Source organism: Peromyscus maniculatus, chromosome 6 (assembly GCF_049852395.1).
Source record: "Peromyscus maniculatus bairdii isolate BWxNUB_F1_BW_parent chromosome 6, HU_Pman_BW_mat_3.1, whole genome shotgun sequence".
NCBI classification, from domain to species: domain Eukaryota; kingdom Metazoa; phylum Chordata; class Mammalia; order Rodentia; family Cricetidae; genus Peromyscus; species Peromyscus maniculatus.
Genome location: NC_134857.1, coordinates 36,915,794 through 36,942,948, shown reverse-complemented (window position 1 = coordinate 36,942,948; position 27,155 = coordinate 36,915,794). Strand labels below are relative to the sequence as shown.

Genomic DNA, 27,155 nt, shown 5'->3' with positions numbered 1-27,155 from the left:
AGCTGAGTCTGCCATTGGAAAGGAAACCTTACAATAAAATCTAGTGCTGACTTGTTAGTGCAGGCCCTCAAAAGTTGATTGCGTTTTTGTTTTAGCGTGTGCGTGTGTAAGCTATGGTGTGTCCATGTAGGTCAGAAGACAGTTGGATCCTTTCATTATGTAGGACTCAGGGACCTAGCTCAGATGTCAAAGTCGGGGGAAGATGCCTTTCCCTCCTGACCCATCTTACCAGCCCATCTTACCAGAGTCTCACAACACTACCGACCCCTTTCTGTTCTGAAAACAATGTGCCTTTTTGTGTTTACATTATTGTAATCATTATACTTCATGGTTACCATTTGCATATTCATAAGTAGTGGCCAGGGGGCTTAATTATTAAACTATGGCTGAGCCCACTTAAAAATAAGCTACACTCTATCCCTGACTAGCTAGGAAGAACTCAGACCCAGTAAAATGCCTGGGTAAAATGAAAATCAAGAGAAAATCAGCTGGTTGGTCACTCTAAAGCAACTCTACTTTAAAATGTCACAGGGACGCCATGTAGGTATAAGGAAAGGCACAAGGCGTACCTCCATGGATCACTTCTGTCACTGTTTCGCCTTCCTTAATCAGTCTGAAGTCAGGTTCACCTTCAATGTGGATCTTGGTCATGGCAGGTCCTGAGACATTAGTTTAGGAGACAGATTAGTGCTCTACCGCAGCCCCTTACATTTGCCCAAATAAGAAGTTTATCTCCACATTTCTTGTTGTTCAGATTTCAGTCTTTCTGGTTTTATGAAACCAGTTTTAAACATTTCCTGTTATCTTTAGGCTAGACATGATTTAAGAAAACAAATGATTCGGCTGCATTTGTTTAGGCTGCCGCCGCTCCACCCACCCACCCACCCGCTTTAGCATTTACGGTGATGCGCGAGCAAGCTGCGCACACCGGCATCCCTGTTAGTGGGTGTAAGGTATGATCGCACAAAGTATTTTATGTGGCTTTCTCTGGGAAACAAACAACATTACAGATTAGAGTTGCTCAAGTCACAACTGGTTTAAATCACTCTTGGCAGTAGCACAGCATCTGCCAATCCTTACTAAAAGATTTCATTTAATTTTTTTTATCACTCATGACCTTATATTTTTACATAAGAACATACAACTGAACATTAAGAAAATCTAATATACTTACCTTGAAGATGCTGCATTTTAGGCTTTATAGAAAAGCTGACTTGAGAACTTACCTTGGCTAAGAGAGGGATGCAAACAGCAACACCAACTCACTAACAGTTACGCAGCCCTTCAAATGCACAGTGGGTTGCATTTGTCTTGCAAAATGATTTTGTTCCCAGAGAAAATCAGTTTGAATGTTAGAAAGCTTACTGCTACATTAGTCAATCAGGGATGTTTTATAGAGGAGTGAGAATTATTCAGTTCAGTACATTTAACTTGCACTTTTCAATAGCTGAATGGAGTTATAATTGATTATCTTTGAGAGGATTGATTTGTTTGTTGAGAAATCATCAAAGTACACCATTACCCAGAACTAAGTAATAAGGAATAAATAATGAGAGGGAGGAAACCATTCTTTCAAACCATAAGTATTTCAAGCCATAATATTTTATATGTGAGCCCAACAGGGATGGCAAACATAAAGGGTAGGAATAGTTTCTAACATGCAGTCATCCTTAAAAGGGAGTTTGCACAATGATTCAAGACAAGGAAATGAGTTAGCACTATGTCTAAGGATCCTTTTTCTTTAGAAAAGCCAAATTGAAATTCTGGAAGCACCTTTTGTTATTAGATATTACTACAAAGGAAGGAATTTTAGTAAACATTTCTTTTCTGTACATTTAAGATGATAACTTGGAAAAACATCCAGCACAGTGACTATTTGTTCAATTTTAACTGACTTACTCTTAATTCCAAAGTTTGGTTTAGTGTCTTTTTGACAAAAAAATTCTAAAATTATGTCTTGGACTCTAATGCGTTTAGTAAAAACTCAAAAAGTATCAATGAATTCACAGAGTTCAAACACCGAAAGGGGAACAAAGTAGTGAATGGGAACTGTGGATGTTTGCTGGGAGGGCTTTTGTTTCTTCTCCTGTGCTGCACCGGAGTATCACTGTCCCGTTTTACATTGAAGAATATTTACAGATGAGATGACCCCCAGCTCCACCCAGATCATAATGAGGAAGAACCCAGGGAGACTGGTGCTCAAGGCTGCTCCCAACTGAAGACAGAGTGACCTATAGAACCCTGCTGACAAACGCTGGGAGGATGCATGAGTTAAATGAAGAAGCATGGAAGAAGAGTCCTTGAAAACAGGAACATGGCACATGGGAATGACTTCAGTTTGGGAAGCTGTGTATCAGTTATAGTGACATTTTATTAACTATGATTTTTTTTAAAAAACAAACAAACAATGTCTTTGGCTAAAATCAGTTGATCATTTTTCACTGGCATGATCAATATATGATCAGTCAAACACTTTAAATTTAATTTCTACTTAAAACCCCAATTTCTCCTCATCAATGGGTAGGAAACAATGAAATAATTGAAATTATTTTTTTTAAAAGCTAAGCACAGATTTTTTTTAAGGATAACTCAACTGTAGGGTCAAGAATGAATGATATCCATAGCTAGCCAGGCTGAGAATTAACCTTGTGTTTTCAATGAGTTTAAGTTAGAGTTACTTTAAAGAGTAGAGACACATGTAATTTAAGTTGCCATCTCATGCCACAGAATGAAAAACAAACACAAACCCAAGAGTAATCAGAACAACAGTGTTCCGGAGATTCAATGAAAGGCGTAATCTGCCCCTCTTTTGAAAGACTGTCTTCACCTTTCTCATGGATGAAAGACAACACAGGTGTGTTCTTTGTGGCAAATCATTGCCGCAACATCTGTCTATAAACGTGGACACTGTCCCTTAAGTTTGGTCTAAGTGATAATAAAAACGTATGCAGTCAAGGTAATATCCAAGAGGTTGACGTCAGCTAACATATGAAGTAGAGAGAGAAAAGTGACATTGGAAATATGAGAGGTATCTATTTACTATGTATGTATATAAAATATGTTCAGGGTTGAAATGTTGGCTCACTAAACAACACTGTTTCTTTTTCTGTTTTGGCAGTCTAAGTTTTAATCTATATCATGTCTGTTTGTAATTTTCAAGGCTTTCATTAATGTACACTTTCTATACCCTCTTAGGTTGCTCACTGGAAAAAATGCCTGTCTATTTTTAAAAAATTTTAATGGCATAAAAGAGATAGTGTGGTGGCAGTTGGAAATAAAGCCACACAAAAAGTGTGTTTCCTGAAGGAATCTACAGCAAAACTGATTAAGATTAATTTGTTATGTGATTATCTGGGTACTAGTGTTGACACAACTTCAATTAAGTGAAAATAAATACAAGCAAATGTACTGAAAATATTAGAGATGCACCATCTACTTTGATTTAAAAAGTGTTGCACTCCACAATCTGCAATTACACAAGCATGCCATTTGTAAAGAAATATTTAGCATGTTAGTTTCAAAAAGAATGTAGGTATATTCAGAGAAATGAGTTGATTACATGGTACTTTTTTTTTTTTTCAGAGTGGAAGGAACCATGGAGAATATTGGTTTTTACCTTCAGTTTTGGTAATAGGCTGAAGACTGCCTTGAATGACTTTAATTTTTGGTTCCACGAGTTTGGTTATAATTTTAGTGGCTGAAAACATAGAAAGTGGAGCATGAACGAAGTTTACATAGAAACAACAAATGAAGTTGTCCCTTTTGGTCTTTCTATGGTGTTATCAGCTATGGTGCTAGGTTCAGGCAATCACGGAAAATATTCACAGCACATTAATGTCTTCTCGTATCCAGATGCTGAATCCTGCAGGCCAGTGACTTGACTATGTTCCAGAGGGGGGAAGCACTAACTGAATGACGCCTCCTACCTAGAACTCTACCACTGAACCGCATCACTAATGCTCTGACTTCCCTTTGCGCTTCTTGAAAAGACTGGCTGCGTGGCAACAGAAGACAAATAAACATGATTAATTACATGCAATTCACAATCTCTCAAATTGCATTGTCGGATTCTTTCTCAGTTAAAAGATGGATATGGAAAGACAAAGACTCTTGGAATACTCCCATGCATTGGGTATAGAAAAGAAAATATGGAAGATAATTCACAAGTCTAGATGAGAATAAATTTCAGCCAGGAAGTCATGAGCTTTCTGCAACAAATATGATGTGGTTGCCATTTAATTTCTAGCCTCATTATGATAATTTTAAGGTAGTGTTCCACATAAAGGTGAATGCACATCACCTCCTGAGTGAGGTTACCATGGATTTTAGTTGTGCAGTGTTACCCGGATGAGCCAGGTCATTAGAGCTACAGGCCTCTTGTCATTCCTAAGTAGAAGCCATGAAAGATGACCCTGGTAGAAGATTTCAACCCTAGTGTCAACTTCAACGTCAACACAAGTGTAACAAAAAGTCAGCAGCACAGCATGTGCTTCTGCTGGTCTCAGCCCTTGCTCACACATGCTAAGCTGTGTGGACCTTTGAATTGTGTGCTAGGCCTCTATGGGAACTATTTTCCAACCATAGGTCATCTCTTGAAAACTCAAATTATAATACTCTAAGATGTATCAAATCTGTGTTTTCAATTCTTGATTCCACAAGTGGTTCTGCCGGCACAGGTCTCTTCCCCCGGAGCACACAGAGATCTCTGTTGCTATTGTTCACGTGGAATAATTAATCACATTTAAAAGTGCAGCACAGTGCTGAGCAATTGGAATGTTAGGATCTTGAGATGGATGCTTGTTTTGCTTTTGGGAAGGCTTAAATCATCTGAACCACTGGTCTAAAGATTTCCTGATTTCTGTTCTTCTCTACATAAAATATTTTGTGTTTAACAACTTACAACAAAGTGTGCTCCCAGATAAAAATTTTAAATGTGTGGTATTTTAGAGGGATAAGAAAAATAAGTACCAACAAAACCAAGGAAATATTAGAGACAAGACAACAAATAAACCTGGTAGTGGAATCCTTGCTTTAACTGGCCTGCACCTCTATTGCAACAGCCCATACAGGAATGCAAACCCCAGAGCTACTTACGGCTGCTGAGTGGGCGGGCAAGTTACTAGGTTCACATAATTTTACAAACATAATTCATGTAATACTATAACAGTATTCCGGTTCATTATGAGCAAAATACTGTTGCCAATAGTGGAACTGGCATGGATAAAGTAGGAAAGAAAAACAATATTTTCGTAAAGATTTATAGCATGGGAAGTCACATATCTGAGGGATGAAGGCCATGGAGACTCCTCTCTTTGTTATAAGGTATGTTTTTCCGTGGCTGGAATTTAGAGCATGATAAATCATCATGATTTCAGTGGGATGGAATCCCTGAGACAATCTCTGGGGTCTGGCCCCAGGATTGCAGAAGTAACATCAGGGGGAGAAGCAGACATTTTGTTTTGCTCCAGGTATTGACTTTCTTCCTTTTTCATGTCTAGCATTAATTGTAAGGAAAATGTTCATAATTAGATAACTGAATGTCCGTGATATAAAGTAGAATAGATTTCTAGTCGGAATAACAATGAGTGATGTTTTAGCATACTTGACCGCTTGGTGGAAGAGCCAAAACAAAATGAAAAGAACTTCAGCTTTAAAAGCTACAGTGAAAGAAAGGCGGAGGCAGGGCAGGGGGAGGAGGGGAGGACGGGGTACCACAATGAAAAAGTTATTTGATGATTGACAGCAGCATTTATGATGAGTGCTAAATGCCTTTTGCCATTGTTAAGTAGTTGAACTTTGATCTTGATAATCTGGTAGTGTAGAGGATTAAAAACAATCACTTAGTAGGCTTGGGGTTCCTTTGTCCAGTTTGGGATGTGGTTGTTTTTGAACCAGCATTTCATGAGATTTAGGACTTGTCTGCACATCTTCCCACGCATAGCTTAGGCCCAGGGCAGGATGATTGACAGTCCTTTGCGATGCTATCCTTGTGCCCACTCATTAGCATCCCCAGAGAGCTCTGGAGTGTCTTCTAGCAACCTGTCCTTTTGTATACCCTTTTCATTTATTTTTCTCATTCTAGTGCACGCCACTCCTGTTTCCAATTAGAAAAGAAGTGGTTCTACAGAATTGGAGGGTGTGACCAAGCCTGTGAGGCCTCTTCCAGATCTCAAGCCCTGTTTGAAGGACAATGAGTTTCACAGGATTTGGAATTCTAAATACCAGATTATCAGTGTCTTTGTATCCACAAAGAGATGCTTTCCTTTTTTGTTTGCTCATCAGCCCCATTTGTAACCCAAACTGTTCATATACTTACTATAGACAGTCATAGGGATTTCTTTGAAGGTGCTGCCACGAACAAACTAAAAATAAATGTTTGTGTTTAGTAACATAAAATGTATTGCACACCAAAGACACTGTAATTCTAGCTAAAATAAGAACAGCTATGGTGACTCAATAGAGATAAAGTCTGGTCAGGTGCTATAAAACCATTAGGTTTGTTACTAATTATTTTAAGATTATAAAATAATTAATCCACTTCTAAGTATATGTTATGCTGTATTTTTCCTGTTTTCTACATTATACTGAAGGTATACTAATACTATACTGTACTAATTTCTAGTTTTTTTATATTAACCCTACAACACCTGCTCAACATAATAGAAATAAAACCCAACAGCATTCTGTACCTTGATTTGGATGTATTTTATCAGTTTGTTCAGTATTTCCAAGAGCTGATCATTTCCAACAGGAATGTCTGTGGAGATAAATATTCAATGGATATGGTAAGAAAATGGGTGATAAAAACTAAGTCTACATGGAGCAGCCCTAGTCCATCAATAAATTCAATCAGTACAGACCTGCTGGATAGAGGAGTTTGTCCACGACGTGAATGACACCGTTTGTTGTCATGATGTCAGATTCTTTGGACTTCAACTCATTCACCAGAAGCGTCTCATTCACCTTTCAAAATAGAGGGTGATGTTAAGGAGAAACTATATGGAAACCACTTAATAATGATAAGCACTTTATAAACCCTTCGTGGTAACTTACTCCTTTCACGTAGATTTTGCTTCCCTGTGTGGTCTTCAGGATGTTAGTGACTCCAGGTTCAAAGCCCTTTCCAATATAAACCCCTGGTGTCAGGTGATAAAGAATGATGTTTTGGAGAGCATTTTTATTTCCTGCAGGAAAAGACAGATGTTTATTTAATAATACATTGCTTTTCTGACATTTCTATACAAGACTGAGGAATGAAACATTTTTGTTTTGTTTTTCCAGTTCTCTGTCTTCCCACAATGTCAAAGTTTTCTCAAGCTGATGCCAAAGCTTTATCAAAACATCAGTCATTTCAATCAACTCAAACTATACCAATTAGTCTTGAAATCATGACAGTTCCATACCAGTTTTATACCAGACAATTGTGTGTCTTTCAATAAATTATGTTATGACAGTAAGCAGTTTATGAATAAACATTAATGAATGACTCTCCTCATATCCCAAGCAGGTTAAAGGAAACCAAAGGTGGTTAAGTGAACCAGGGGTGTAGGAGAGGGGCTTTCTTTTCTTTTCTTAAATACGGGTAGAAAAGCTGGAGAACGCCGAGGTTCTTAATTTGAGGTGTCAATGTCTGCCACTTGCCATTACTCACCAATAAGAATCTCTCTTTCTTCATTTGTCATCCCCTTGAAGGCCTCGTTGGTCGGTGCAAACAGTGTCCAGTCTCCGGGCTGTGATAGGAGATCTTTCAAATCTGCAGCTTCCAGGAGGCTGAGGAAGATGCTGAGCACAGAGAACAACAGGCATTGAATTTTCTGCGTGTTAAATGTAGATTCACTCAACCACACTGTACAGAGCAGGGTGGAATCCACGTGTTGTGGAAACTGGGAGACCACCTTACACATTTTCATGTGTTTAAATGTAATCTCCCTGTAAAGTAAGATTTCTAACGGGGGAAGTGATTGGGGTTAGCAATGCTATAAGCTGGAGGCTTCTCAGGATGGCATCAATACGGCTCATTCTTTTGTGCAGCGGCAGCCGGTAGACTTACCTAAATCGCTTATCCTGCCTCAGTTTTTCATGCAGGGATTTCTCTGCTGGCTGGATGATCTCTCGGAATATGTGAATGGCGCCATTCCTCCCCTGCTTGCTTCCTCTCACCATGCATGAGTTCTCAATGCAGATGGCCTAGTGGGGGAAGAAAGACCCAGGATGCCTTTTTGTGTGCTTGATCTGAGCTAGCCCTTCCAAAAGGTCAGCGGATGACGAGGCCAGAGAAAACAGGTTCTCTCTTGTGTGTGATGTCTTGGGACTTTACTGTGCACTTCTCATCCAGTCCTACCACAAGCCAAGCCACCTTATGCATCAGGCCTGTGCACTCTGTCCGCAGGCTGAAGACTTTGCACACAATTCTACTCCTGTTTTCTTTCTGTCATCCTGTTTTGTGGTTAGCTGCTCTGCACACTCTTTGTGTTCATATTAGCTATAAATATTCCAAAATGCAGTGCTTCTTGTAATCCTCACATTTACATTTTCTTGACAGTCAGACCAATCAGTTATGTGTCTAGTTCTTAATTTATTTCCAGCTTTTTAAAAAAATTAATAAATGTATGTGCTTAATTTAATATATGTGCATGTATAATTTAATGTATGCAGAACTATAATTTAATGTGCATATATGTATAATTTACTGTATGCATATGTATGCTTCAATGTGTGTATATGTGCAATTTAATATATGTACATGTATAATTGGGAAGTTAATTTACTGAGTTATTTAAAATGTGTGCCTTGCCATCATGAAACCTTAGTGAAGGGCCACCATGGGCCACTTCGGTCTCTAGGTAATGCTTCCCTACCCAGGAAGCCTTTTGGCTACACTGTAATTCTGACAGTCAATGTTTCCAGGAAATTCGCTGCAGGATATAGTACTTTCAATTCATTTAATAGGATCCAGAAATCCGGATGGTCCTTTTACAAATTCATCTTGAAAATCATTCAAAAGAAATTCTGTTATTGAATGGAGATACCACAATAGGGAATACACTACACCTTTGACTCAACATGAAATCTGTCTTACAAACTACAAAGTATTCTACAAGGCAAATGCCTTATCAGGAATCTTTGAGAATTTAGATGAGTATTTCAGAACATAGGTACTTGTTAACTGAAACAAAGGCTAATCAGCTGTCATACACAGCACATTGGTATGCTCTCCTAACCATCTTTCTCTGAGCTGTCCTCATCTCTGATCATATGAACATTAAATTTTATGATCACATTTATAAAAGTCTGAGGAACATTCATACGGCTCTTTGACCAGCCCATGCCATGTGACATTCAGGCCAGTGTAGATACACGTTCGATCCTGGCCCAACCCACTTACCGTGCGATACACGAAGACTCGGAGTTGTTTGCCTCCAATGGTCTCCAGTATCTGTCCATTGTAGAGGTCACTAAGGCCGACCTTAACTTTCAATATGTGATTTTGTAGAATTAGCTTAAGGAGGCGCTGATCCATGCTCAGAGTGTCATCTGTGAATAAATTCATTAGGAGGAAACTTTATTGTGTATGGATAACATGGCTGGAAGAGAAACCGGAGAGTGGGCAGTCTCTAATGCTGTTCATGCGCACTCCTCATTCACAGCTGCGTACCCAATGCTAGTGGGGCCGTCTGCCAGTACAAACTGACCTATCACCCCAAACGATCTCCGGGAAGTTCTTATTGGGCAAACAATGGCTCCATCTACATAGGGACTATTTACTTCCATGATGGTCATTGACAAAATCTAAATCTTTATAGTAGCCAAAGTTTTTGCTTGTTTGTTTTGTTTTTTCTTTTTTTCCCTGACAAGTAGGTGTTTATTAGTCACATGAGTGACTGTTGATGAGTCATTTATAAGTTCATGCTTATTGCTGGTCATGGGATCAAAACACACAGACTCCAAAATGTGGCTTAGTGCCAGAGCATAGGTACATTATTAATCTAAGGGAGATACAGTATTTCTAGAAACTCTAATATCTCTAATCAATAATTTCTTATATTACAACTTGGTATTTTAAAAACATTAATGTTTGATTTCTGTTCACCAAACTTTTTCTCACAATTTATATATTTCCCCGTGAAATAAGTCTTTAGAACAGATCTCAGCATGTGTTCTAAATATTGTCAGTGGCTAGCAATAACTGCATGAAAAACACACTTCCCATCATGATCCGGAAGTAATCGTCTCTGGTTTTTATGCACTTATAACTTGACACCTGTGTCTTCCAGACTGCAAAATCTAACCAACATTTTCTAAAATATCTGTTCTTTCTTCCTGAGTACAAACCCTGTGACGAAAGACGGTACCCCAGGGAGGAAGCAGGAACAGAACCCGGCACATACCAGAGAACGCGTTGTTCACAGGTGCTAACAAAGTGTACTCCCCATCTGGCTTCAGCGAGGACGCCAAGCCCAACTGGGCCACCAGGTCCGTGAAAGTGGTTTGCTGTTTCCCAGCCAGCTCAATGACTTGTTTGGCTGTAAGATAAACCATTGCCATCTCAACAATGTCGTCATTGTTATGATCCTCATCCCGGCGTTCGTAAGTCAGTGCCTGGCTCTTCTCTACCCTTGTAAGCTATTTACTTGAGCGTCAATCTAGTCAAATGTCCTACCCTGCCTTAGTATGAAGGTTCGAGTTTCCATGGGAGGGGCTTGATCCGCACAAATAATTTTCGAAGGGATTTCTCTCTGTCTTCCTAGTGTAGTTTTCTTTAGCCCTCTATTACTCACCTTTCAGCTCTCTTTGCACTGTGGGTGACATCCTCTTTCTTTTACCCAAAGTCTACCATCACTCTCTCTCTTGGTTGCCAAGGAACACACTAGCAGTGCGGAAACCTTGTATAAAGACTAGGTACCGGGCCAAGGTTCTGCACGGGCTGCCCATGGCTGCACAGGCCTTGGCGTCAGCATTCGGCAAGCACACAGCCAGTTTGCTGTTGGTGCTCTTTCAGACTGCTCATTAGGTCTTCATGGGCTTACTCTCCAAATGCCTCAACTGGCAAGTCAAGCGGTGGGAATGGGGCCCTGCTCACCAGAATCAGGGATGAGGACTTCGTCAATCAGGTGGATGACACCATTCTTAGTCACAATGTCTTTCTTGTTCACCATCTTAATTCCGTTAATGGAGATGCTGTCCCCTTCGCACCCAATCTCAATCGTGTTTCCTTCCATGGTCTCGAACACGGCTCCTCCTGTAATAGCCTCAGAACACTGGAGGGTATTTAGGATGTGGTACTTCAAGAGAGCTGGGGAGAGAAGAGGGGAAGGGAGTCAGCTTCTGGTCAAGGGAAATAACATTTGACCCTTACATTATGCATTTCATCATGGAACTAAATTCACCAAGGAAATATGACAGAAATGTAAGACTTGAGATATTAAAATCTTAACTATACATGTTCTAGGAAGGTGGGTGTTTTAAATCATCGCTTTACGATGTTTCAATCAGCAAAACAAACAGATTAGCTGATTAGAAAGGAGGGAGAGAGAATATGAGCTTCCAAAATTATTTTTGCAGCAGCAGGAAAAAAAAAAAAAAAAGAGACCAGATCTTTTACCTGGTTTTATGAAGTTATTTGTTAGCCAAGCCTATTCTAAAACATTCAAACAGAATGCTGCATTAGCCACTTCCAAAAGACCATTCATGATTTGCAAACTAGTTCTAAAACCTAAGGGCAAGGTAAGCCATTCCCTCAAGACAACACCTAGAAAATACAGATACTTAGCCATCTAAAAAATACATCTAGAGGGATCTGCCCCTTGACTCTGTTACATCCTCAAAGTTTGTCAGCTTTATTTGGATAAACATATTTGGAGATTGAGTATATAAAATTTGTTATCACAATGCAAAACCTATTCGGCTGTTGAAAGGGAGGCTGGAAAGGACCCAAATTCATTTATGAGTCAATGTGTGGTAGCCAAGGAGAACCATATAACTTTCTCTGTTCAGTTATACCTTGTAGCATACATTTAGAGTTGAAAGTATTATATAATATGCATTCCATATTAAAATCAAACCTAATATTACTCTCCCACACTTGATTAATCTTTCTTTTTAATTTTAAAAAAGATTATTTATTTTGTTGTATTAGTGTGAGTGCTTGCCTGCATGTATATTCATGTACCGCATGCATGCCTGGTGCCTAAGGCCAGAAGAGGGAGTCATTTCTTCTGGATTCGTGTGGGTAGTGGGAGTCGACTGCAGGTTCTCCTCAAGAGCAGTCAGTGCTCTTAACTGCTGAGCCGTCTCTCCAGCCTTTTATTAACCTTTCACAGCCTCTAGAGCTTATTTGCTTGGAAACAACACCACAGGCTACAACCTTGCAGCTGTTTCTACTGAGAATAATACTTGGTTGTTCTTTAAATCTTTTAAATGATGTTTTCTAGAGCACCTCACATTAAATACTTCTGGTCTTTTCTTTCACAACTACCATTTTGGCAGTAACTGGTCTTGTTTCTTTGCCTTCCTCCTAGGTCTCTGGGAGAGGAAGACATTTTTTTTTTCCTACCTTCAGAAGCCACTTTGTCTCCCATGATCCTTTCTAGGACTCCCCGTGGGAGTTTCTCAAACGCTTCATTGGTGGGAGCAAAGAGTGTGAAGTGACCATCTCTTCCAAGGGACTCCAATAGGTCGGAGGTGATGGCAGCAGCCTGAAACACAAACGGCGTTCAGAGGATCTGCATCGGGAAGCCTAAGGAAACTTGTCACACACTTGGCCTAGGATATCGGGAGGGAGCTTCACCGGAGACATTTGCTCACATTAGACTGTTGATTTATTACTTTTTGGCCCAACCAATGAAGTCTTTCCCAGTTTTTCTCAACCTGTTGGCTAGAAAGGAAAGTCTGCCAGTGTTTTTCCGACTACAGCAAATCCAGCAACATGTACAGCCACTGAACTGACACGTTCTAAAGACACCAAATACACTGTCGTCACATACCCAGCCTTCCTTTATCACCATGTCCAAATATGTATTATTACTTTATACGGGGTGGCATCTCCTTTGTGAAGTGGAAATGGTTATTTGATGGAATGTATTATTGCAGTTTGCCAGATTTGTTGAATAGCACTTTCGCATTCTGCAGATCTGGCCAGGGAAGGAAGGTTGTCAGAGACTCGGGGGAATCTGCCCTGGTTCTTACTCTGAATGATGACAGGTCGTCTTCTGCTTCGAGGAAGTCTTGGATGGAGGTACCTATTTGTGTCAGGACTCGATCAATGACGTGGACAACACCATTTGTGGCAATCTGGTTCCCGTGGATGACTCGGGCACAGTTCACAGTGACAACCTGCAATCATTAGGAGAAAATCATCAGAGCCAGCGCTAATTGCTAGGACAGTATGGCGATTTCCACATTCCCATTGTACTAGTAGGTATGATGGGAAGAGCCTGCTGAGTGCTGATGTTGGGGACCTAGTAGGTGTAGCATAAAGTGCCCACAGGCCTACACACAGAGTGCCGATGCTATCTGTGGATGGAGACCAGAGTATTGTCAAAGAGAAAGGAGAACCCTTTAGAACCCCAGTCAACCAGGAGCATCTCTGGAGATCCAAGACAAAGAATCTCCTTCATTTGAGTTACTGATTTTATTTTTATCCTTTAATATTAATAGTTATAAACTGTTTCTAATATTGGTCAAAGAATTGTGTAAAGAATTCTGATTAGCCCTGACATGAATTCTGAGGGAGGGATGAAAATCACCATTGCCTGTCATGAAGTCTACTGAATAATAAATAGTATTGCCTCATCACTGGAATTTTTTTTCTCTTCTGGAAATTTGAATGTTGGAAAAAAAAAACCCTTAGATCCTATTGTCAGTTTACCATAGTCAGCATAGTGCCCAGAGAGTGACCACAGGGCAGTCACCACACTCTTTAGTGTGCATTTCACTATTTGTAAGAAACCCTTTAATACACAGTGACTCCTAACTGCCAATCATGCAGTCGTTAGGAGGAACCAATTGGATTGAAATTTTGCAAGGGCAAGTTTGTTTTAAATCATAAAACAAGCATTGGCGTTACACTGACAAACATTTTTATCATTTCTGTGAACATCCGAACAAGGAAACAAAATTCAGGGAAATATGACTTGGAAATGTAAAGTTTATAAATGAAACTTACCCCATTGGGATAGTGGTTAATAAAAAGCCCCAGATTGTTGTACATTGAAGGAATCACCATGCCATGCTTCAGGTCCTTGGTTAACATTCTCTTATTAACCATATGGCTATGTAAAGCATTCAGTAACTCGACATTGACATTGTTCTCTAGTCCTCTGCGAATGTCCTAGGAAGAATTCAATAAAAGTTCATTGGTTTTGATTTGCTATTGAAGTCCTCTCCCCCACCCATTTAAACATGATTATTTGTGTGTTCCATGTGTGTGAGAGTGCCTGAATGTGTTTGGACTTGAGTTACGGGTGGTTGTGACTGGCCCGATGTGGATGCTGGGAACCACACTTGGGTCTTCTGCAGCATTCTTAGCCATTGAGTCATTTTTCAAGCCCCGTTTCTATTCTTTTGTGGCCTTATTAAATTGTCAATTCATTGTACAAAATCGACATGCATAACAGAATTATATTACTCCAACTGATTGAGGAATTTGGGAATTTAACATAGTCAGTGGAGGGTTGTATGCTTTCAGGAACAAAATTTTAAAAAAATATATTGATGAAGAGACAATCTTTGTATAGGTTAATGTCCAGGAACGTGACATCATCAGACACTTACAATACAACAAGTAGGTTGTGATGTCAGCTACTCAACATGCTATTTCGTTTTCATACAACACTTGAGGGATTTTGTGTTATTCATGCTTGTCTTTGGGAGACAGTGACTCATCATCAGCCCAGCTTAGCCTCAAACTCACGGCAACGCTCCTGAGTGAGCTTCCCGAATGCTAGAATCAGTGACAGGCCTGTACCACCACCCTTGGCTATCACTTGAGATTTAGCTAGGATTTTATACTTGTTCCTACACAGTCTCAGCATCCATCATCCTGTACCTTCCCAATGCTGTGCCTCACATCTCGTTGTACTAATGCTACCGTGGAGTGATGAAAAAGAGAACTTCCTGGTACTTGTCACAGCAGATAATGGACAGAGATGGAGAGGACAGAAGGACAACAGGCTTTAAGGGGTCCAATGATGGATGCAGCTGTTTTATCGCAGTGGTTTGGAGGCACGTGTGCAGAAGCAGGAAAGACTGATGTGGGTGAGGACAGTGTGACAGCATTCTGCATGTCGGCAGAGTAACTGTTGGGCAAGCCACTCACAACCACTCCATTATGGCATAGTTTATATTCCTCAGGTAGTGTTCAAAAACATGTTCTGAAAGGCACAATGCTATGAAAACTGAGTAAGGAGTAAAATAAACCAGCAATAAAACTGAAGGGCGTGAGGGGCCGGGACTCCGTGATCAGGCTTGGCTGTTGGAAAGCCAAGCACAGGGTAAGATTCAGAAACGAGAGCACAGGGAGAAAAGAACTACCATAGATATCCATGATAGTATGCTGATTAGCTAATGTTTAAGGAATTGAGATGGGGGTGCCAGGGTCACTTACAGTTTTTAAATCTGAATGTGGACACTGATTCTGCCTATTATGGGGGAGAGGGTTAGAGAAAAGCAATTATTTATGGAGATAAGAAATGGCTTACATTTTCTGTATCCTTTATTTATGTAGCCACATTATATTTGGAGAAGAAATATTAATGTGGAGATAGAATCCCTGGAGTTCCAAGGGAAATCAATACAAACCCCACGGATTTCATGGCTGCACACACTAGAGTGAGAGGCAATGTCACTAAGGTGTTGTTTCCAGAGAAGATCTCCAACTTTTTCTACCTGGAAGAGGATGCCCAGGTGTGATCTGAAGGAGCAGGAGAAGGCTGAGGTGTGAAAGACAAGAGCCCACGACTCAACATTAACATAGCAGAGCCAAAAGATGCTCTGTCCGAAGCTGCATGGGGTCCCTGTAGAAATTTCAGTTCACCTCCACAGGAGTGGGAAGTAGGAACCTGGTTCTCTACTAGTTGTATAAAATTGAAAATTGAGGAATATTTTATGGATTAATCTGTCATGACTTAGTCTGTTTTCAAGTTCGAATATTGTTTATAACACTTGGTTTAAATATCCATACATATTTACTAACCTGATAGTCTTGGAATAGCTGTCTATATGGCACGTAGTTATACATACATAAACATGTGCAAACTATTTATATAGCTTTTCACTCAACTATAGCTTTACTATTTATAAACTATAATAAAATACAGCTATGTAATGTAAGATAGCTTATAATAGATTTTAAATATAGCTAGGATTTTAACTTACCTTTCTAATAGATATGTTATCTGAAATTGCATGTATTTCCCACAACCAAGAAAGTAAGAGGAGAGAAATAAAATGTAATAATAATAAGCACTCTTTCAGCTCCTTTTGTGCCCCTTTAAAAGGATTGTCTCCTGGGGAGTTCCACTACAGAACTGTGAACGTATACCATAGTCCCAAAAGCTTGTTTTCTGTATATTCTCACATGTGTATGACAGAAAGATTTAACATGTTCTTAGGTTATACGTAAGTTAACCAGTTAAAATGAAAATGGCAGCATCCCACAGTGAATGTTTCAGATAATGAAAGGATTAATTACCGAATCCAGGTTCTCCCAAGCCTCGTTACTCGGTGCAAAGTAGGTGTACGATCCCTTTCCTTCAATCTCTTCTCTCAGTTTTGAGACATCGGAGTAGTGCTGAGTGGTAGTGGCTCCCACAATGCCCAGCGTGCCATAAACATGGTCAATAGGCATCACTGAAATAGTCAAGAAATGAGCAAACGATTAGTACTTGATTTCCGGAATATTCTTTACAATCATTCAAAGTTTTCACTATTCCCCAAGATATCACACTAATCGATTTAAGCAATAACATCCCATGAATCACCTACTTTACACAAAAGTTGCATTTTGAGCATTATATAATAAAGTACCGCCGGGCGGTGGTGGCGCACGCCTTTAATCCCAGCACTCGGGAGGCAGAGCCAGGCGGATCTCTGTGAGTTCGAGGCCAGCCTGGGCTACCAAGTGAGTCCCAGGAAAGGCGCAAAGCTACACAGAGAAACCCTGTCTCGAAAAACCAAAAAAAAAAAAAAAAAAATAAAGTACCAATCAAGCTATTATTTCTTATATTCTTGGTGTTAAGAAAGTGAGGTTTAAAATATCAAACTGAAGTAACATTTAGTAAATCCTGTGGCATCAATAACAGTTCAGTCAGGATTTCCAGAAAATATATCCGATTATTTTATCTGAAGACAAGCTGCTCCTTGCTGCTCAATTGAAACTAGCAAGGATAACATGTGCTGCAACGCGGGGCTGAGTCCCTAAGCAGTGTATTATGTTTACATCTATAATTTTTGGGATTATTGGTCCCTAAAGCAATGTATGGATTCAGTTATTTCCATTTTAATTTAAGGAAAACATATCTAATACTTTCAGAAGGTTTTCTTAGTCTGAATGTCAACCTGAAAAGGTATGTCTGGCCTTCTGCAGACTACTTGTTTTTTTGACCCTGTTGATTTGAAAATTGGTGTCATTTGGACATAGCCATGAAGTAAATAACTACTTTAGTGAATTCCCCAAGACAATTATTAAATTAAATCATAAATTCTGCAAAAGAACTCTCAATATGACAAAATTGGGTAAAAGTGAAAAGAGTTCCATTTAACAGGGTTTCATGCCTAGACTGAGCAAAACACATCCTACACCAAACCCGGCTCAACAGTTTCCATGTGAGAAAACCTGTAACATAATTGCTTACAGATGTGATTTGAGTTAGTCACATGACATTGTCACCAACAGCATTAACGAAACCCAGAGTCTCAGCAAGTGAGGTTCCTGACAGTCTCTCAGCTGCTCAGAACTGAGTGCTTTGGAGACTCCAGCCTAGCACCTCATTCTGAACACAGTATTATGCCAAGGACTGACTATGGGTTGGTGACCATGAGAATCAGTGCTCTGGAGCACTTGATTGGAGGCCAGGAGGACCTGTGCCCCAGGAAGAGAGCTCTGTATTGAGGAATGGGAGCCTGGGGAAAGGTGATGATTGGTATTGCACATCCAGAGGAAATAAAAAAACAATTCCTTTTTTTGTTGGCAGAATTATGGGCAACCACATTTCAAAGTGAGCACATTTCAAAACAAGGACCATTACAAGCACAGAGCTGGTCAGCTATAGATGTTGCCTTCTTAAAGTAAGTGCCATGCTTCTAGCCAAGTTCAAAGATGGGGACTTTGGCAGGGGGTGAACTGAGCTACTTCCAATTAGGCTTCTCGTTTAGCTTCCAGTGCATGAGAAGGGAGGTCTACTATTTCAGAATTAGGGCAAGCATGTGATTAACACAGAAACCTGGAGAAGTTGCTTGTCATTGTGCTAAGTATGCTCACGCACACACCTGTACACCTACACACGCACACACACACTGTTGGTTTCCCCACAAGCTGTCTAACTCATTCCTCACAAAGGAAGTGCTCCCCATTTAGTCCCTAAAAATCGGAAAATCTAAAATGTAGATTTTACCTGCTGGACAGCCTTTCATCCCTTCCATTCTCATATAGCCAGGACAGCATTCATATATCACAGTGCTACACAGAGGGGAAAAAAAATCTCAGTATTAAAACAGAGAGCCGCAAAAGATGCACCTCTACATCAACTTAATGGAACATATCACTCATTCCCATGATTTGCTAAGATTGTAGAAGCCAGCTGTTGTTTCTGCCCTTCAGATACCAGATAATTATGTAAGTCTGGAAAGGTTCCTGGGTCTTGATCCTGAAGAGTTTTTTAAGCAGGTTCACTGTGCAGTAGACAGATGTCCTTAAACAAGTTACTTGATATATCAGAATTCAGTCTGCTCAATAGTTTAACAAGGGAAGAGTAGTGATAATACCAAAATACAAATAGTTGTAAATCTCAAAAGAGTGTTTTTAGAATAATTTTGTAGCAAAAAAAGTAGCAAAAAAATACTCATTAAGATATGCTACCTTGAAACAATAGAAATACATTGACCTCTTCTAATTTATAAAATTCTATCTCATGTACAATTCTTAGCACGAATTAATTATACACAATAAAAGATTTCTTTGATGTTTTTATACACATACATGACATACTTTGATCAATTTTTGCTCATTTTTACCCTCTCTTGTCTTATCATTTCATCCCCCCCCCATGATATAATATCTCAGGCACCCAGGTTGGCTTTGAACTGCCTCTGAAGTTGAGGATGTCTCTAAACTGATCCTCTTGTGTTCATCCTATCACGGCAGTTTTATGCAGTATTGGGGATCAAATCCAGGGCTTTGTGCATTCAAGGCAAGCAGCCAACCAAGTGAACTGCCTTTCTAACTAAGACACAGTTACTTTTGTTTTAAATTGTCAGTAGTAGTTATTATTCATTAATTCATTTATTGTTATCATTATTAATTTAACTGTGCTATACAAGCTTAAATTTTCCTTTTTTAGTTTAACTTTCTCTGTAGTTTCAAGAGTTGGCTACACCTGAAACAAGGGAACATTTGACCCCAACGCAAATCTTAATTTTCCCCTTGGTGACAATTTTACTTACACAGATCTCCACAGAAATAAATAGACAATATAGCAATTAAATAAATGTCCTCATGAATTTGATTTATGTACATTATAAACAGCAAAATGAGGTCTGTCTAGCTATAGTTAATCTAGAGGCTAGAAGATAAATAGTAATGAGAACAGGACATTGTCATTACAAGACAAATGTCTATCACACACACTACTATAACCTGAGGCTCAACTCTAAAGTGGAAAAGGCATGCAGCAGAGGGGGTGAGTTTACAGAACAGTGGTCTGTGATCACAACTGATAAGTGGACAATGTGTTTAACTGAGTTAGTCCTTCAAATACAACTGAAGTGTTTTGTTCTCAGAGAGCATGTATTCTACACAAAAATCCATTTTCCTGTATGGCCAAGAAGTTGAATAAAGCAAGAAGAAGGCACAATCCTTGCTCTGCACAGCTTGGAACATGGAGAATGTATCTTCACTATCTGAGTAGTAACAAAAATGTCATCGGAAGCCAGCTGAAAACATCACTGGCATCATAGAGGGAGCCTGCAGAATGCTTTGTGAAAGGGGTTCTACATTATTCAAGACAATACCTTAACTTTAAGGCCCAGGGATACTTGTGCTTTTCTTGAGACCTGGCCTGTTTCCTTCCAGTAAATTCCCAAAGTAGCTGTTGAACCAGAAGCCAAGTTGAAAACTGACATTACCCAGAAGGCACTGGCAACTTGAGCGGGAGGGAGGGGAGGGCAGGCCAGGCTTCCTCCCTATCAGTAGTACTGGTTTCTTTGGTTATTTGAGCTCAGCATTTGCATTTATTTCAGTGAGGAGATGCAAATGTGATTTGAAACGGAAGCTGTTGGAGGATAATTTGCTAAGGGGACATTGTTACAGTTTTGGTAAAAAGTCTGGCTACAAGCAGGACTTTTGTTTAATGGAAAACAAGAGTCTTCTGTTGTGTGACAACTTTGGCATCTCTAATACAATTACATAGTGGAAATAAGACTCCCTTCATTTCCAGGAAGAACATTAACAACATTTTCCCTGTACACTCAGCATGGGAAGAGCACTGACTTCCCCAGGTTAAATAGTTCTGTGTTGAGTGTTTGTACCAGTAGCACAAGGATAGCAATAAGCTATTTGTTTGTTTGTTTATTTATTTATTTATTTATTTATTTATTTATTTATTTATTTATTTATTTATGGTTTTGAGAGTGTCTCACTTTGGAGCTCAAACTATGCTAGAATTTGGGGTAATCTTCCTGCTTCATTCATCCTTCTGGGTGATGAGATTATAGGCATGAGCCACTATGCCTGGCTGAAATAAGTTTTCAACCAGTATTTCCACTCTTTGGAGGGTACCTGAAGTTCATCATGGTGTACAAGCAGATCTTCAGATCCTTTAGTCATCAAGGCTACCCCTTAGGGGACGCAGTTTAGATGGATGGCAGTGAAGAGCCCTTCCCATCGTCCTCCTCACCAGGAAAGACATGGACCTCCCCCCTTTTTTTTTTATTTACTAAGCTACCCTACCTTTGATACAGCTCCCTCCTTGTAAAATGATGAATTGGCACAAGTGATTCTTACCCTTCATAGATCCAGGGTTTTATTTTTTCCTACCAATAGTCATGGTAAAATAAACCTGTAAGCTTGTCTAATACAAAGACAATAATGTTTAGCAGCTTTAGGTTGATCAGTCAAAGACACAACCAAGCCATGGTTGTATCACTAAGCTAGAAGAAATCATCCTTTTAGCCATTGGAATATTTGACAGAGTGACAGGCTTCTGCTGTCACCTCCATGGTCCCTGGGGATCAGGCAGTTTGTAAAAGGCATCAAGGGTTAAGAAGAAATGGAAAATGCAATTTATGCTTCAGTGAAAACTCAGGGGTGACGTGGAATCTTTCCTGTAACTTCTAAATGACTGGAGAAACATTAATTTGGGCTTTTGATCCTTACATTTCAGATCGATTTGTTGTCCTTAATCTCTCTCTCTCTCTCTCTCTCTCTCTCTGTGTGTGTGTGTGTGTGTGTGTGTGTCTGTGTGTCTGTGTAGATGTAAGAAGGGCAAATGAAGACTTGCTCTTCTTAGAGTTTAACTGACTTTCTCAGGACAAAGGAAGACCAAACAACAAAGAATGTAAAAGGAGTAGAAACCATGTTTGTTCACACTGATGCAGACCATATCACACCGTCATGGCTGGCTTTGGCCCCCTCCAGCTGATAGCTCAGAGAGAAAGCCTCCCTTGTGACTGTGGAGACAAGAGGGGGTTTCTCTGCCTGTGTGGAGGAGCCTCTCTCTAAAAACTCACGAGTTTGGACAGAATTTTCAGACTGGGCCATGTACCCAAGAGGCCAGTGACATATATCTCTGTGGGTCATGAGACTGTCAATGAAGAAAAGGGTGTGACTCACGTTTTCTTTCCACAGATAGCACCTTGGTACCAGTTCTTACACGAGCTGAAGTATTTCTTTTTGGTGCCCAGAATCTGCTGGAGGGCACAGACGTTTGGGCTGGAAAGGAAAGGAAAGGCGGAAAGGGTTAATCCATATGGCGAGCATCTCTGCTGTTTCAGGTCAGGTGGCTGAAAAGAGAGGTTAGGGTGCAGACTTGACATTCCAAGGTGGGATTTTAACTTTGTGCAAATCTAACTTCTGATCCAGTCCCACTGAGTTCCTGGAAAAGCAGAAGACTAAGGGAGATAGGGAGTTAGGGAGGAGAAGAGGAAGGGAGGGGGAAGAGGGGAGAGGAGTGGGGAGAGAAGGAAGGAGGATGAAGGGGAAGGGAGGGGTTAAAGGAGGGAAGACACTTTGTATATTTGCGACTAATCCCAGTATTTCAAAAAGTTAACCTGATAGGACTATTCAAACAGAATTAGATTTAGCAGAGTGGATTTAATGCACACACTGCTGTTAATAGTAAGCCCCTAGCCTCCACTTGTTTTAAAACTAAGCATGTGCTCACCAAATGGGAGACTTCAGGATTCCCCTGAACAGTGGGAGACTAACGGCAAAGGACTCCCATCTTATTACCCACTCTGCTCTGTGGTTCCCTCCATACTTGGGGAAGCAGATTAGTGTTAAAAGTAACTATTAAACAATGCCTTCACTTAAAGGAAACTTGTTTCTTTTACTAGGACAAATAAATGTGTCCTCGACTGCAATTTCAAGTTTACTTTCTCAGAAAGGGATGGGAATTCTGTTCCACTCTGGGGAAGAATGCTCTGAGAATGAAGAGGACCCTCCAACGCTTTGGAAAGATGCCAAGAGCCACATGTAAAAAGTACAGATGTTTGCTCAAGTTACTAAGTTGTTTCTAATAACTTTTTAAAATCCTACATTTATCCTAAAAGATAAAAATACTTCAAAGAATTCAGAGGACCAGTTATTCAGACCGGAGTTTAATTTTCATATATAAATAAAAAAAAATTTTCCCTGAGATCCCATGAGGCATTTCAAAGCCTGTAACATGATACCATCTAACAGCAGATTCTTTGATTTTGAAAGCTGTATTCTGCAGGTTTGGAAGGAAGTTAAAAACTCAGGCAAACTGAATTATAAAGGATTACCCTATTGTATTTTGTTAATTACATTAAAATTAATAATCCACATAAAGTAATAATAATTATGTTGATATCGAGTCATGCATTTAAGACATATATATCATAGTAACCACAGATAGATATATACATACACAGATATATATTTACAGAATACTTATTTTTTTGTTTTTCTGTCAACTTGCAGTAAGTAAAACAGCAACAAAAACCCAACAACTACCCTGAGGTGCACTTATAAGGAACTTCATACATATTTCTGGAACAAGCTAAGTGGAAAAAGTAAAATAAAACCAGCCAAGGACTCACCCCTGATCCCGACCCCTGATGCGGCTGTGAGCCAGGACCTTGTCATAGTAATTGTTGGCGTTGGCAGGGTTAAGATCGCACAGCAGCAGCAGCAGAGCCAGTAAGGACAGGAGAGGAACCATCCTCAGCCCTGATCTCCACCCAGGAAGAGAACTGGCCTGTGCTCTGAAGAGCTGAATTTATATAGCTCTGGGCGGTGGGAGGGAGCGCAGGGCTGTAGGAGGGGGCGCTGGAGCAACCTGAGACTTCCAGATGCTGTCCAGAAGCACCAACAGCTCCGGCTGGCTGCCAGTGAAAGTCTACTGGGTTCTGAGCAGACGGAACTTCTCCTATTTGTTTTCAATCATAGAATGCCTGGCTTTCGCTTGTATAGGTTTTTGTTTATGAAAACAGCTGTATTTGAGTTTGGGGGCTGGAGGGGGTGGGACGGGGGGGGGGGGGGACGGACAGACTCTGCCATCTGCCTCTGCCACCCTATGTCTCTGAGCTCAGTTACTTTAACGGTGTGATTTTATCACACTTAATCAGTCTACAACAGAACACTGAGGTTCTTTTTCACCAGAAAAGAAATCACAAAGGGGATTTCACACAAATCCTGGATAGATTCACAACACATATGAAGTATGATTTCCACTACTAATATGGAAGAGGCACACATTCCTAGCAGTCCTATGAAACCTGAGCCAGGTCATTTCAGTTCTTAAGGAGTATAGAGGGTTAATTTACAAAGATCTGCTTTGGGAGAGTTTCCCTAACTTTTGAAATACACATCCACACCCAACCACACTCATCCCCCACCCCCCACGTATGTATTTATGTATGCATATAATAAAATGCTGCTTTTTCATTACACACAGGCTGCATAGCCTGATGAGTCCTGGAAACAAGTATTACTAATCCAGAAGAAATGTGGTAATTAAATGCATTTTAAGAAACAGGGCTGCCGCCGAGAATTTCCTGATTTTGAAAAGAACAACTACACTCTCTTGGTGTGGGACTTCAGCATCCCCAGCTGAGCGAAAGCACATATTTTACCTCTTCACACAGGTCGTGTCAGATGTGGAGAATCCTTTTGTTGGAGAAGCTGTGAAGATCAGAGAGGACATTAGACTGGGAAGGATGCCTGCCACTGGTCTCTGTGAATGCATGCACTTCAAAGCCACCTCTAGAGAAGATGGAGGTGTTTTCTGGGCTGTGACATTCCCCCTCTGTTATGGATATCAGTATTGTTTTCCCACTGGCAAGGTAGAGAGGGACACCATGCCTGGACTCTTTATGTTTTACGGTTGGAACAGTTTAAGGGGGGAGCACATTAGGCCAGAGAGAATTCCTTATCTGGAGAGGTAGGTGTAAGCTTCCTGTGGGAATCGCCTTTGAGTATTAAAATAATTCTGTGACAGGCTGCTGATTTATTAAGTAAGTGCATGACCAAACAACACAGTTTGAATATGAGTCAGAAGCCTCTGTCACTTCTGGAATCTTGGTATTAAAGGATTGAAAATGTACAAACAATCCCTGGAGAGCTGGGAGAGAAGATATCATGAAAATTAAACTTTGTTCCTTCCAGGATACTTGTGTGATAAATAATACTAATCTTTTATTTGTATTTATCTAAATGAAATGATTCTAACTTTATCTGCTTTCTTTCTTGTTTGCTTTTAAGATAGCTTTTTGTTATTCTTAGATTGTACAAGCAGTGGGCTGTTGAAAACTACTCAATGAATAGACAGACCTATATCATACGTATAAGATATACCTAATATAAACCAACTGGCTATTAGAAAGCTTTTGTTAACATTTAAGAGATTACTGTGCTGTACGTAAGTAGTACACATTTACTGTCTTACACAAGGCAAAGCATATTTTCATATAACAGAAAGGCTTTCTAAAGTCCATTTTATAGTTTCCAACAATAGGAATCTGAAATCTTTCCACCCAGAGCATCATGTTTGAAATTTTCAAAACTCCCATGAAAGTCAACAAATGCCAGCCCTCCACAAATATTTACAATTTGGATCATTAATGACACAGGGAGGGTCTTGCAATTGAGACCCAGAGGACAAAAACCACTGGCAAATCCAGAGAACAAAGAGAGCAAAACTGAGGCCAGGCCAGAAAAGTGATGCTGTATTTAACTAGTGGGAGAAAGTCCAAGGCTAAAGACTGGACTGAGTCACAGCTGACAGTGCAAGGATGGTTGTCTGGGGACATTGTGGAAAAGACTGGGAAAATCTCCGTGGAAGGGCACATTCTCCTCCACGGTCCTCATCAAACTCTCTCCACACAGGGCCCTTTCTCTTCTGCTTCATGAAAGGACCCTGACCCTAGTGGACCTTGCAATTTTTCCTAGCAGTTGAGAAGATGACAGAAACCATAAAAATGATGTCTGACTTTCCAGGGATACAAAATCTGACCTAGAGATGTAAGTCATTAGTGAGGAAGAATGGCTTATTATGTAACTGAAGAGAGATAGTGTGTCTGAGAGACTGGGCCATTTGTCACTTGCACGGGATGCAGCTTTATAGGCAGTGCTCTGTTATCTAGCCTCCGGAGACCATGAGGTCATCACACTGCCATGCTTACTCACCAGTGTGTAACCAACCTCAAACTCCTGCGCTCCCCAGGACTCCTCACGGACTATGCACTCAGCAAACCCGTGTATTCAAACCGAGAGTAGAATGGCAGTGGTCTTGCTTGTATCATGTGCATTTTTAAACGCTTCCTCTTCAATATATGGCTCATGGCTTGTCACAAAACGGGCTGCAAGTGTCTTGCATGTATATTACATAGCACAACCCACTCTTAAAGCCCAGCCAAGCCTTGCAGTTAACCTGCATCTTGTCAGGGAAAGCTCTCCTGAGCACTTAGGCACCTAGGCTATGAGGACTACTAGCCTTATCTAGTGCCTGGGCTATAGCCTTGCAAATGGAAATTCTTGGCAAGACTCTGTGGTCTTTGGCTTCTTTGAGGAAGACCAAAAATTTTTCTTGAAATCATTAGGTTGAAAGAATTTAAATTAAGCTAGACCCTTGTATTGATTTCCCATCTTTAAAATATGTATATAAATGAAATAAAATTGAGCATCAGCCACCAGCCGAAAGAGGTCAAGAAGACTAGCTTTAGGCTTGGATATTCACATTGGCACGTTGTAGAGTCTACCTACATGAAATAAGGCTTCTAAAGCCTTCTTTGCAGTGTGGCATTTCCATAGATTTCCACAAAGTGCCCAAACACAGTCTGTTGTAACACAGGGAAGACAATGGAACAATATTCAGCCTTGGGACTCACTGCACACCAAAGAAAGAACCACGGGTTCCTAACTATTGACTATTTGGGGCAGAAGCCTTTGGGGATAATGGGAGATGGGGTGCTGTATTCTTGCCCACCTCTGTAGACTCTTGAAAGTCCTTCACATGGTGGATCTACTCCCCTATGAGGTCGTCAGCCATGTCAGCTTCACCCTTCCCAAGCTGGAAGCATTTGTGCATTTAACACTGAACAACGTAGTTTGTATCAGCACTATCTACTTTGTATTTCTCTGGAGACATCTAGTGGAGAAAGTACACCACACAAGTGTGTCTAGAAACACTGGTAATATCTATTCAGTTTTGATTAAACTGATAAATTGAAATTCATAGAAAAGAACCTAATCCCAAAAT

General features: G+C 40.2%; 1 protein-coding gene across 4 annotated transcripts in view; it reads right to left on the bottom strand.

Moving 5' to 3' along the window:
* The window catches only part of Postn (periostin), a 31,800-nt gene extending 8,123 nt beyond the window's left edge, over window positions 1-23,677 (bottom strand). Inside the window, exons 1-18 of one of the 4 annotated variants that reach the window (XM_006977569.4) lie at window positions 23,497-23,663; window positions 22,046-22,144; window positions 18,612-18,676; window positions 16,691-16,848; window positions 14,165-14,329; window positions 13,186-13,332; window positions 12,554-12,695; window positions 11,081-11,293; window positions 10,389-10,523; window positions 9,386-9,534; window positions 8,051-8,187; window positions 7,652-7,782; window positions 7,054-7,184; window positions 6,861-6,963; window positions 6,690-6,757; window positions 6,317-6,362; window positions 3,617-3,697; window positions 570-659 (exon numbers count right to left, since the gene is read on the bottom strand). In XM_006977569.4, coding sequence (XP_006977631.1) covers window positions 570-659; window positions 3,617-3,697; window positions 6,317-6,362; window positions 6,690-6,757; window positions 6,861-6,963; window positions 7,054-7,184; window positions 7,652-7,782; window positions 8,051-8,187; window positions 9,386-9,534; window positions 10,389-10,523; window positions 11,081-11,293; window positions 12,554-12,695; window positions 13,186-13,332; window positions 14,165-14,329; window positions 16,691-16,848; window positions 18,612-18,676; window positions 22,046-22,144; window positions 23,497-23,618 — 2,182 coding nt within the window. In that variant the 5' untranslated portion in view covers window positions 23,619-23,663. Of the gene's footprint in view, window positions 1-569; window positions 660-3,616; window positions 3,698-6,316; window positions 6,363-6,689; window positions 6,758-6,860; window positions 6,964-7,053; window positions 7,185-7,651; window positions 7,783-8,050; window positions 8,188-9,385; window positions 9,535-10,388; window positions 10,524-11,080; window positions 11,294-12,553; window positions 12,696-13,185; window positions 13,333-14,164; window positions 14,330-16,690; window positions 16,849-18,611; window positions 18,677-22,045; window positions 22,145-23,496 lie in introns of all 4 variants that reach the window. The other 3 variants (XM_006977571.3, XM_006977572.3, XM_006977570.3) reach the window with 3 other exon arrangements.
* Window positions 23,678-27,155: the final 3,478 nt, after the last annotated feature.